This window comes from Chionomys nivalis, chromosome 8 (assembly GCF_950005125.1).
Source record: "Chionomys nivalis chromosome 8, mChiNiv1.1, whole genome shotgun sequence".
Lineage (NCBI taxonomy): Eukaryota > Metazoa > Chordata > Mammalia > Rodentia > Cricetidae > Chionomys > Chionomys nivalis.
Window position 1 is genome coordinate 84,934,871 of NC_080093.1, and position 12,841 is coordinate 84,947,711.

The window sequence follows — 12,841 nt, forward strand, 5'->3', positions numbered from 1 at the left end:
TGCACAGCAGATCTCTTCTAGTTCAGCATGCTTGGTCCTCAGCAGCTTGGCCTTCTGGCCAGGGGAGGTGGGCAAAGGGTATTACAGTATTTTAGGGAATGAGAGCAGGGTGACTTGGCTCATGGAAGCACTCAGCAGGTAGAGACAAGGGAGTTAAAAGCTAGCCTTAGGTGCATGGTAGGTTTGCGGCCAGTCTACATGAGACCTTGTCAAAAAGAGGGGACTAGAGAGGCAGGGAGGGAGGAAGGGAAGGAAGGAAGGAGGGAAGGAAGGAGGGAAGGAAGGAGGAAGGAAGGAAGGAAGGAGGAGGAGGAAGGAAGGAAGGAAGGAAGGAAGGAAGGAAGGAAGGAAGGAAGGAAGGAAGGAAGGAAGGAAGGAAAGAAGTAGTGGGGATAGACAAAGTGGTTGTCTTTGTCAGGAAAACACTTATTGAGGATTTGTTTTCCAGAATCTCTCAACCCCTCAGCCAGGACCCCCACTGGGTCTTGCATCTGAAGCTTCTAGACACAGTGTCTGATAGGCTCTGTAGTCCATGGCCTGGCCTTCCTTTGTGGCTGTGGAGCTGTGGATGGTCATTTTGTCACCTGCCCATTCACCAGGGCTAGAGATGTGACAGACCCGGAAGGGAAAGCTATTTGTGACACAGGTGTCACTGAGGCTCACAAGACAGAAGATTTGAGGGCGTGACCTCAGAAGCCCGACACCAAAGAAGGACCGATAAATGTTCCCAGAGAACTAGAATGGGTGTAGGTCCGGGAACCCATCTACTGATCCCATAGAAGGTCCACCAAGGGCTACCAAGAGATGGGATGGGGAAGGGAACTCCTGTCTCAAGGATTCAGTCTATCTGAGTTCCAGTCTCCCCACATACACCAGACCCTGCAACAAGGATTGACAGCAAATTAAAAACAAAGTGGGAAGGAGAAAAACAGTGAAGGTCCTTGAAAAGGACCCTGCCTTGGCCACTTGGGATTTAATCCTGCTGCAGCCCACAAGCAGACTTGTCTTACAAGACAGAGAGTTGGGGTACTTCTTCCCCAGCCTGTCCCTCCCTCACTGGAGACATTAACACTTAAGACTGAGCACATTTTTGTAGCCAGAGAGAGACCCAGGTGCTGGCTCACTCACTGTATAGGAATTTAATGCAAGTGGCCCCTAGGTTAGAGCACAGGGTCTGGCCTGTCAAGGTAATATGCTCAAATTTCAACTCCAGCCTACACTGGCATCTTGGGAATTCTTCTCGACTCTGTGAGACTCAGTTTCCCTATTTGAAAAATGGGGATATTAGCATGCATCTCCTAGGAGGTTGTGATAGTAAAAGAAAAAAGGGTTGACATGGGTGATGCAAAGCCACAAATGTAAATAAGATCATTAGAATGCAGATTAAAAACCAGAAGGGGAAAGGGTACCACCTGAGGGGAGAGCATGTGTGTATGTGTGTGTGTGCCATGGAAAACGTGCGGCGGATCAGAGAACACATTTTCAGAAATCAGTTCTCTCCTTCCGCCTTGCTGCTGCTTTGTGGGCTCCCAGCTGAGTCTCCTGTCTCTGCCTCCCATACCCTTGTAGCGTCCTGAGATTACAGTTTGGAGTCACCACATCCAACATGGGTTCTAGGGATCAAACTCAGTCTTTAGGCTTGCTCAGCAAGCTCTTTTACCTTCCAAGGTCGTGAGACTTGAAGGCCATGTAAAACGTTTGGAATTCTTGTCTAAAGGCCACTCAGTGACCTGTCACTGTCACCAATGTCTGCACCTATAGAAGAGGGAAAGACAAGGTGTCCCTTTATTTCCCCCTCAGTTACAACAGAAAGAAACCATTATACTTACTCAATTTGTAGATGGAAGCAGAAGAAGCAGCTGCGAGAACATCCTCTGAGGTGAGCCTGTCAAGTTTGCCTGCCAACTATCACAACGAGACCAACACAGACACCAGGGTCGGCAATAACACCATCCATATGCACCGAGAAATTCACAAGGTAAGGGCGGCAATGCAGCCATGTCTCCTTCCTACGGGGCCATCCCATTGGAGGGAAAGGGGCTTGTCGACAGCTGTGATATAAACACACATGTAATTGAGGGCTGTAGAAAGAGATTAGAACCCAGCAGAAGGGAGGATGCTGCTCAAGGGAGAGGTGCACTTCAGGCTCTGAGCTGCTTCTGCTCTTCCCAGGCAGTGTATGAAGCTGAGGCTTCTTCGCGGCTGGGAAGGCAGAACTCACCTCCTAGGTTTCCATTTGTGTATGCCTCTGTCAGGGTTGAAGAAGAGACCTTACGGTAGATGGGTCTTTATTATTCTAGTGGGAGTCACTCATTAGTGACACACCTAAGGAGGGGACCCTTCAGCTGGACATGGTGGAGTGCCCCTTTAATCCCAGCCTTTGAGAGGTAGAGGCAGTTACAGGATAGCCGGAACAACAGAGAGAGACCCCATCTTAGAAAAATAAACAAAGCTAGGTCCTCACTATGCAGACCTTGAACTCACAGACATCCACCTGCCTTGCCTTCTCCGAGGGGTGGGATTACAGGCGTGTGCCACTGTGATCTGCAGGTACTGACAAAGGGGAAAGTTGCTAGCATCCCAGGCTCTCAAGGAGTCCTGTGGAGCACCAGCCTGTGTAGTGCTTCAGGAGGGAGGTGCACAGTGACAGTGAAATACATTCAGAAAATAGTGTGTATATCCTAGAGATGAAGAAATGCATGGTGGGATAATAAAAGTCCCAAGAGGGCCTGAAACTGGGCTGCAGAATTTTTTTTTTTTAAAAAATGACACTTGTACAAAAAACTATGAAGAAGGAGAAGGAGAGGGAGGAGGAGGAGGAGGAGGAGGAGGAGGAGGAGGAGGAGGAGAAGAAGAAGAAGAAGAAGAAGAAGAAGAAGAAGAAGAAGAAGAAGAACAAGAAGAACAAGAAGAAGAACAAGAAGAAGAAGAACAAGAAGAAGAAGAAGAACAAGAAGAAGAAGAAGAACAAGAAGAAGAACAAGAAGAAGAACAAGAAGAAGAACAAGAAGAAGAACAAGAAGAAGAACAAGAAGAAGAAGAAGAAGAAGAAGAAGAAGAAGACATCATTCCTTTTCACAGGGAGGAAATCTTTAGGTAAAAATTAGCAGGTATAAACTAGGCCTGGTAACTCATGTCTGTATTCCTAGCACTTGAGAAGTGGAGGTGGATGGGGGTATAAGGCCAGCCGTGGCTATATAGTGACTTTGAGGTCTACCTGGATGACTTGAGGGCCTGGGGGGAGGAAAATAGAGCAGAGCAGAACAGGATGGTGGAGCCCGGCCCTTGCTGCCTGGGAAGTAAGAGCTGATCCGTGTCTGCGTCCTGAGCCGCAATTGCTTGGTTCTGGCTGCAGACTTGAGATAGTACAGCTGGCACCAACTTTAAAGACGATGCCAAAATGAGAAGACAGAATCAGGAAGAGAAATGACCAGATGGTTGCTGGCAGCTGAACCAGGGCTCCAAGAACACAGTTCTTCTGATCCTAGGCCAGACCCATCTGTAGTCCCAGCCTTGGAGGAGGCAGGAGAGGCTCTGTTTCCATGCTGGGTGTGGTTTGAGGAACCTGCCCTCAGGACAGAATCAGGGCAGCCCAGAAACTGGCAAAGGGAGCTGATTTCCTCTGTGCTTCAGGCCCTCTCATGGCTGCATAGTCTGACAGAAGAAGGAGCTGGGGTGTGGCCAGCACTTTCACCTTCACGCCTCTTATGGAGACATTTGTTTGGCTAGATGCACGGACTGGATTTTATGTTTTTGCCTTGAAACAGTCTCATGTCATCCAGTCTGGCTCCCGACTTACCACCTATCTAAGGCTGACCTTGAATTCCCGACCCTTCTGTCTCCACAGCCCAAGTGCTTTGATCAGAGGTCTCTGCCATCATGCTGGTCAGACTGGGAAATTCTTGACACTGAGTGCTAAGTGATGAGCCCCAAGAGTGATATAAATAGCGGGTGTTGAATACTTGCTAGGTGGCAGGTACCCCCCTTGTGCTGTCCGTCCGCGATCACTTTGTTCCCTCTGTGCAGGATTGTGGGTACCTCCGTGATTAGAACTCAGAAGGGGGAGTGGGCTTCCTGTTGACTCCCACCCCAGAAAAATGAAAGCAAACAAAGACTTTACGTTGTTCCCAGAATTCCTTGTTTCACTTTTCCTGCACCTGTGTTTGTCTGTAGATAACCGACAACCAGACCGGACAGATGGACTTTTCTGAGACAGTCATTACATCGATGGGGGATGAAGAAGGCAAGAGGAGCCATGTAAGTTGCTGTCTCTCTTTCATGCCCCAGAGTGATGCATTTCTGCAACTGCAGGCCCTGGGGGATGGGAGCAGACTCCCCATTCCTCTTCAGCCTTGACACTGCCGGGCCCCATTCCTCCATCTCTGCCAAGGTCATTCAGTCTGAGAGAAGCCTACACCTTCAGATAGCTGGGTCAGAAACAAGGGCCGTTGAATCCAGCTATAATTTGTGCCTCGAATTTAAAAGGGGAACAAGCCGGGCCGTGGTGGCACACGCCTTTAATCCCAGCACTCGGGAGGCAGAGGCAGGCGGATCTCTGTGAGTTCGAGACCAGCCTGGTCTACAAGAGCTAGCTCCAGGACAGGCTCCAAAACCACAGAGAAACCCTGTCTCGAAAAACCAAAATAAATAAATAAATAAAAGGGGAACAAGCGTGAGGTATATATAAGATCCTTTGGTGATGGACCTTGTGTCCCAGCTGGTGAAATGCCCAGAGCCCATCGGATGGCCCAGGCCTTAATGACTCCAGCTCCAGCCACACCTGGAGCAGTAGACTAAAGGTGAAGAAGGCTGCCCTGTCATCCCTGGTGTCAGGCTCTGGTCCCTGTAACTGCTGCTGCAGTTTGCCTGTGGTTTAGCCCAAAGGTGTGCTGAATTTTGTAGGATTATGGAGTCCTAAAGTTGGCAGGGATGTGATGTGCACTCAAGTCAGGGAGACCCCAACGGGAGCCACTGATCAGACCTCGGGGCCAGAGAATTCCCTGCGCGTGGATGTGCTTACTGGGGACAATGTACTTCCTTGCGGGGACAGCAGTTCCGTCTCTTTGCCCAGATGCCTCCCACACCCCTGTCAAAGGCATCAAGGATTTGTGCCCACTCTTGACCTCACCGTTGAACTGGTACATTAGCAGGAAGGTGGTGGTGTTTTGGTTGGCAGTCAGAACTTTCTTTTTGTTTCTTTTCTCCTTGTTTTGGCACGGTGCTCAAATGTGGGGAGTTGGTAGACATTTATCCCAGGCTGGCGGGGTGGGGGGCTGGTTGGCTGTGTGACGGTGGCTACCACCTTCAAAGGGAGACTGGTGGAATATGGAATGGGTTCTGCTGTGAGCTGGAGGGGGCCTGGCTATAGAACCAAAAGCATGAGCTTATCGCCACTCTATGAACCAGGGCAACTCAGCTTCCAACTTATCAGCCCATGCTTCGTACCTTCTCTTGGTTCTGGAAGGACGGGGAGATGAACCTGTGAGACAAAGGTGGGGCTAACAAAGCCCAGAAGGGAGGGAGGCCATCTCTCCTTTCTCTTTAATACACACTGTGTATATGTGTGTGGAAGCCAGAGGACACCTACTGTGAGCCATCCTCATGAACACTGCCTACCTACTGTGAGCCAGGGTTTCCCACTGGTCTAGAGCTCACCAGTTAGGCTAGTGAGGCTGGTAGGCAAGCCTCCTATTCCTACATGGCTTCCTGGTGCTGGGATTCTAAGTGTGGCCATCACACCAGTCACCTAGAGCTCAGGTCCTCATGCCTACAGGGCAAGTGGTTTGCTGCCTGTATCATGCCCTGGGCCCAGGACCAGCTTTTAAAGCAGAAAGGGAGGGAAGGAGAGAGGGAGGGAGGAAGGGAGGGCGGGAAGGAGAGAGAGAGCACACTCAAACCAGGCAGCCATGGCACACCACGGGCAGCCTTTCTAGAAGGAAAACAGAGAATTCCTGAGTGAAGGCTGTGCTTGAGGCTTGTAGGGAATAGAGACTGGGTGGAAGCCATTCGAGTAGAAAGGGCATGGCAGGCGGCAGAATTCACAGTGCTGTCAATCAGAAAGGTTTTAGGCCTTAGTTCTCACTGATCTTCTTGACTCCAGGATGCCCTCAGGATGATGCTCAGACTATAGAGGCCCATGTGCACATGTTAAACGGGGCATCCCTAATCAAAATACAGCCATGCACACCACTGATCCCCTCCAGTCCAGAATGAGGACCCGATAGCAGATTTGAGTACTGTTGAGGAGAATAGTGATGCTAAGAGCCGTGGGTGGGTAAGAACACAAGACCTCAGAGATGCCGAGTGTCCCTGGGACAGAGGACAGCTGCCGTATACCTGTGCTGGGTGCTTGTGACTTGTGCCAGCCTTCTTTGGCGTGCCTTGTCTTGTGCGTCTGTGTGTGGCCCGGTTTGGGTCCTCAGTTGAAAGCCCCACATGGCATTTGTTCATTGGGTGACAGGGGACATAAACAAGGAACTTGTGTGGCTCATAATCTGAACCCCTTTGTATGGTAGATAGCCTCCAGGAGGCGGGGCACTCGAGGGAAGCCACATAGACAAGCCAGAGGGTGGCGGCTCATCCCATTTTCCCCCTTGGTTTTTGCTTAGGACCTGGGAGGCAAGGGGACTGAGTTTCTCTGTGAGAATCAATGTTGCTTTGATTGGCAGAAGGAAGATCTGAGGTTGGGGTGCTCCACTAGCCAGAGCCTGGCTTCTCTTTCTGGCTCCTGTAGAACACAGACTGGAGGCTTCACAAACTCCCTTGAAGGGACAGCATGTGACAGAGGCAGTGTGTCTGCTTCACTGTCCTGCAGGGCCTGGGCTAGTGCCACGGTGGCACATCAAGTGTCAAGGACGTGCATCTAGTTTCCACCGCCCACAGGACTTTTCATTCAACTACCCATCCAATCTTGGCTCCCCAGGGTAAATATTAAGCCCAGGTTCTGGTGGCGTGCTTACATTTGTTTATTCATTTAGTGTGTGTGTGTGTGTGTGTGTGTGCGTGCATGTGTAAATGTGTGTACCCATGTGTGTGGAGGTCACAGAACAGCTTGTGCAAATCAGTCTCTCTTTCCATTATGCAAGTTGTATGATTGAACTCGTCATTAGGCATTGGTGGCAAGCACCTTTACCTGCTGAGACCTCCCGTGGGTTCTCTCTCTCTGTCTCTCTGTCTCTCTGTCTCTCTGTCTCTCTCTCTCTTTTCCTCCTCCCCCTCCTTCTTTCTTCCTTCTCTTCCTTCTTCTTCTTCTCCTTCCTTCCTTCCTTCCTTCCTTCCTTCCTTCCTTTTCTTTCAGATAAGGTTTCACTATATAGCCCTGGCTGACATTGAACTCAAAGTGATCCTTCTGCCTCTGCCTCCCAAGTGCTTGGATAAAGGTGTGCTCATATCTGGCTCTCAACCAGTATCTTTTAGTTCAATTTAGTTTTGCCTGCATGTGTGTAAATACACCACATGTATGAGTGTCACCCACTGGGAGAGAGTGTCAAATCCCTTGGAACTAGAATTACAGTTATGAGCCACCATGTAGATGCTTGGAAACCAACCCCAGTCCTCTGCAAGAACAAACTGTGTCTTAACCACTGAGCATCTCTCCAGCCCTTGAGGGCTGTCTTGACAACAATGTGCAGCTTCTTTTTCAGAGCAGGGATGTGAGCGCCAGGTTGCCTCTGAAGGGACGGTGCAGTTGTGCGGTGTCCCCTGTCTCATTCCATAGTTCTGCAACTTAATGCTTTTTACAGGTGGCTCTAATGTAACACCTCACACTACAGAAACTGTCCTTCAAAGAGATTCCCCATCCCAAAGAGCAAAAATCACAACCATTCAAACCTTCATATGCCGTAAATGGGGCTCAATTTTTTTAATTTAAAATTCCCAGATGAATTCAATTAAAAGCAATCACCAGCACAACGTGTTTTCCTTTCTTTAAATGTGGTGTTCCTATTAATATGTATGGTAACTGGAGGAGGTTCATGGAAAGTTCCAGACAGTAACACTATATGCCTGTCTAGAAATTTCACAGTCCATGTAACGGACTGGTCTGTTTTTACACTCAGATGTGAGAGGGGGAGCACCCTGAAGCATGTGTTTTCACCTGAGTGCCCCAGCTGATGCAGATCGGGCCTGACATCTTTGTAAGGGGCTTTTGTGTTAAGCCTTTGGCCTGGCCCCTTTCGGGCCACTGGGCAGGCTGACCATCGTGGTAGGATTGGAGAAGGGATCAGTGGCAGTTGGGAGCCAGAAAGGACAAGCCATTCTGCTTTGGTGGGAAGCTATTCTTCCGAGAGGAATCTGGCCTACTTAACCAGGCCGCCATTTTGAAAGACTGTGTCCTCTGATTAAAACATATCCTGCAGCTACATGATCTAGCATGCCTGCCATTGGCTCCATTCCAGGCTTTGCCTTCCTAGGTGATGGAACACTGAGTCTGTTTGTTTTTCCACACAAACACACCTAGTCTGAAGCGGTCTCGTAAACGCGTAAAGATACTAGCCAATACTCTGAGGCCATGGGCAGATGGATTTCATCATTTCACCAAAGCCAAACGGGCAGTAGACATTTGAAAGCCTCAGTAATTTCTTTGTTCAAGACAGTGTCCGGTGTTGATGTCGTCCTTCTGACTGGAGACAATGGATGATGTGGCTGTGGACCAGTGGCTTCCCCAGTATGAAGTCACCTTACCTATTGCTCCTGTTGGATCCTGGGGAAGGTGGGATGTTACACCCTGACAGAGCTTTGGCAAATGTTTCATTTTTCCCACAGGACAACAAGCGTACTATCCCTGGGAGATAAATCAGATCTGAGTGAGTGGTAGGGGAAAGTGTCCAGTGACCGCGTCCTGCTCAGGCCCCTCCTACCCCCAGGCTAGCCAGAGGTCACAGAGGAAAGGCTTGCATGGGGGTGGCTTTGTTTCCTCCATACCCTAATCTCTGCTGCTGCCTGTCTGTCGAGTTAATGGGCTTACCAGAGATGCCAAGATTCTGGGATGTGTGTGTACGTGCAAGTATGTGTGGCGCCCAGAAGTCAGCCTTGTGTGTTGCCCTTCAGATATGTCCACTGTGTTTTTTGAGACAGGGTCTCTCACTGGCCTGGAATTTACCAAGTAGGCTAGGCTGGCTGGCTAGTGAGGCTAGGGGATCATTTCTTTCTGACTTCCCAGTGCTGGGATTATAAAATGCATACCATTATGCCTGGCTCTTTTTTTTGTCCCCCACTTAAAGACAGGTTCTGGGGATTGAACTCAAGTCCTCATGCCTCACGACTGAGCGTGTACCCCTGAAGAGGGCACAAGCCTCCTGAGAGGTCTGAGGCAGTTTCTAGAGACTCTGCCTCCTGGGAAGTCCTGCTGGGCTAGGCCAGCTTGGAGGACTGAGCCCCCAGAAATGTAGCTCTTTCCTTCCGTTCCCTGGGGCAGAATGGAGCGGTCCACACATCGGCTGGTGGAGGCAGGCATTCAGCACTGCCTGCATGCTGACAGCCTGTGCCTTCTGAGGACCCAGGCAGAGAACTGACAGAAGCTCCCTTGGCACGGCTCATAGCCAAAGCAACTAAAGCTGGCTGTAATCACGACTGTCCTGGTTCCCAGCATCCTGCTGGCAAAAGAGCAGCACTAAATAGCAAGCTGAGGCTGTCTGGGAGGCCTCCATGGCCTCTGTCTGAGAAGCTAGCTGGGGAACAGTTTCTTCTACAGTCTCTGAGGGCTCTGCTGGAGGTCCTAGGCTCATTCTGTTGCTGCTCTGTGCGTGTTCCATGTGGGGTTCATCATGAGCAGCAGACTAGGAGAGGAACTGATGAACAGGTGCAGTGGGGCTAGGTGCAGGTCCTGGCAGTAGGTGTATGCTGCTTCTGGGGGAGAAAGCAGACCTAGTGTTCTATGGGCGGTGTCTTGAGCTGCTGTGGATGTCCCCTGCCATGGCCAGCCCCTACCCATGTCGTGTGTGATCACCAGGCTAAGCATGAGGTCCTTATGCCTTAATACCATAGGGAAAAGATTACATGGACAATTGAAGAGCTCTACTACTCGGTCACATGGCTAGTTGACCCCAAATACAGTGGTGTGGGGGAGAAGTGCTCACGGGGTTGGTACGCCCTCAACCAAGATGTCCTTCCAAAAGGAACCTGTCATCTGGAAATGATTCTGGATCTTGAATCAAAGCACTGTGGTCTTAATGAATGAGTTTCAGGCCAGGAATGTAGCTCAGTTGGTGGAGTACTTGACAAGGGTGCGTGAAGGCCTGGGTCCCACGCCCAGCACTGTGTAAATGTGGCATGGTGGAACTCACCCGAAACCCCAGCACTCAGAAGATGAAGGTGGGAGATCAGACATGCAAGGTCATTCTCAACTGCATAGGGAGCTCAAGGCCAGTTTGAGCTACATGAGACTCTGTCTTAAAGAAAAAAAGCAAGTAAATAAGTTTCAGTTAGGTTTGATATAAATTGATATAAAAATATAAAAGGATATCTTCAACAGATTGTTAAGAAAATCAATTTCAAAGCAATACAGATATAAGTTACATAAGATATATGTGTGTAACATAAAGACATCTCATTTTTAGGAAAATAAAGATATATATAAAAAGCTTGATAAACACTAAATCGTCAACAGTAGAAAACTCTGGAGGAATCTCAGTTTATTTAGACTGTCCTTTATGGAGTGCTGTTTTGAAGCTATTTTTAATGGGCCAGAGGGATGGTTCAGTATAAGAGTGTTTGCTGCCTTTGCGAGAGGACCCCAGTCAGTTCCTAGCTCTCACAACAGAGAGTTCACAACTGTCTACAACTCCAGCTCCAGGGGCTCTGTCTTAGGGTTTTCAGTGCTGCGACAAAACACCATAATCAAAAGACAAATTGGGGAGGGAAGGGTTTATTTGGCTCACACTTCGGCATTGCTGTTCATCACTGAAGGAAGTCAGGACAGGAACTCAAACAGGGCAGGAATCTGGAGGCAGGAGCTGATGCAGAGGCCATGGAGGGAAGCTGCTTACTGGCTTGCTCCCCTTGGCTCACTCAGCTCACCTTCTTATAGAACCCAGGACCAGCAGCCCAGGGATGGCACCACCCACCATGGGCTGGGCCCTCCTTCATTGATCACTAAATGAAAAAGTGCTTTACAGTTGGATCTCATGGAGGCATTTCCTCAACTGAGGCTCCTTTCTCTCTGATGACCCTAGTTTGTGTCAAGTTGACACACAAAACCAGTCAGTGCAGGCTCCAACACCCTCTTCTAGCCTCTATAAGTATCTACTTACATGTGTCATATACATAACATAAAAATAATCTTTAAAACCTGTTTTAAAGACCTTGTAGATTACTCTTCATAATTTCAGCATAGGCAAGCATTTTTATTGCGTGAGGCTGGAGGGCAGCCCACTTAGGGAAAGTCATGAGAGATCCTGCAGAACTTATCACCTGAGAGTTGCGCTCAAAATTTCAGCTATTTCTGAGACTTGTTTCTGGACAGCCTTGACTGTGTTGCCTCTGTGGGTGGTCCACAGGGAGGCTCAGGGAGAAGGGAGAGCTTGTCTGTGTGTGTTTAGGGCTCGGAGTAAGGACAAAGGGGTGGCCGATGGACTGTAAAATGAAGTCTCTCTCATGCCCCTCGTTCCCGCCTTGCAGGCTGGTCCCAAGACCAAACATCATCTACTCCCCTCCCACTCCCAACATGGGGCAGATAAGGGGATGGGAAGTCCCAGCAGGACCCAGCTGCGTGCTAAGCCTGTGTGAGCTCATGGACTGAGTCACATGGAGGAGGAGATGATGGCCACTTAGGGGCTACTCCCTCCACCTTCTACTGTCTGCCCCCGTTCCTCCTCTTCCCATATGTGTTTAGATGCTGCCAGCAGAAGTTCTTTAGCGAGGTAATAAAGGACTGGTCACAGCCAGGTCCGTTCAAATGATACCCCTGATACTTACTAGCTGTGGGACTTTGATTAGTGTCTTAACCGTTTCATGCCTTAATTTCCCCATAGGTAAGAGTAAGTTCATCAAATTTCCTTCCAGTCGGGAGCGGTAATACTAGCATTTAGAAGCTGAAGGTAGGAGGATCATGAGTTCAGGGTTATTCTTGGCTATGCAGCAAGTTTAAGACTAGCCTGAGCTGCACAAGACCCTTTTTCTTTTCCAATGCACGCACACACACACACACACAGAGAGAGAGAGAGAGAGAGAGAGAGAGAGAGAGAGAGAGAACAGACAAAAATGAATTTATCCCACATGTTGTATTCATGAAGTTAAAATAGTTCAGCTTAAAACAAGTGGCTAGTGCCTGGCTCATCGGCCAGTTACTGCTATCATGTTTTGACTGCCTCCAACCCATACCTATCATAATCCCCTGTGTTATTCACCCACCCCATTCATTATTCATTCTCTAGCATGGTCTTTGGACTACCTACTATGTTCCTGGCAGGTTAGCACAAAGGAGTTTTTAACATCAAAGGGAACGCAGGCTCAAACAGTCAACTAAATGAATAATTACAGTGAGTACACAATTTATTTCTTTTTAAATATTTTTTTAAATTATTTTTAAGAGAGAGTATATATATGTTTATATGCATGTGTGTGCAGTACCCAAGGAGGCCAGAAGAAGGTGACAGGTCCCTTGGAGCTGGAGTTACAGGCAGTTGTGTGCTGTCTGGCATGGGTGCTAGGGATGTCTCAGTGTGAAGGCCCAAAAATGTGAGCCTTTTGATACCTTGAGGTTGCTCAAAATGGTTGACAAGTATAGCTATACTTCCAGACTCCTGCAAGTAGATCCATTCCACCCTGACAGATGATCAGGATATGAAAATGTACTTCTGCTTCTTCTTTTATAATTATGAGGTTACCTGGGGAATGGCAGCTT

General features: G+C 48.9%; 1 protein-coding gene across 1 annotated transcript in view; it reads left to right on the top strand.

The window, feature by feature from the left end:
- Positions 1-12,841, top strand: part of Dkk3 (dickkopf WNT signaling pathway inhibitor 3) — a 46,586-nt gene that overhangs the window by 5,945 nt on the left and 27,800 nt on the right. The window contains exons 3-4 of the mRNA XM_057779539.1: positions 1,841-1,978; positions 4,174-4,257. Of these exons, the coding sequence (XP_057635522.1) occupies positions 1,841-1,978; positions 4,174-4,257 (222 nt within the window). The remainder of the gene's footprint in view (positions 1-1,840; positions 1,979-4,173; positions 4,258-12,841) is intronic.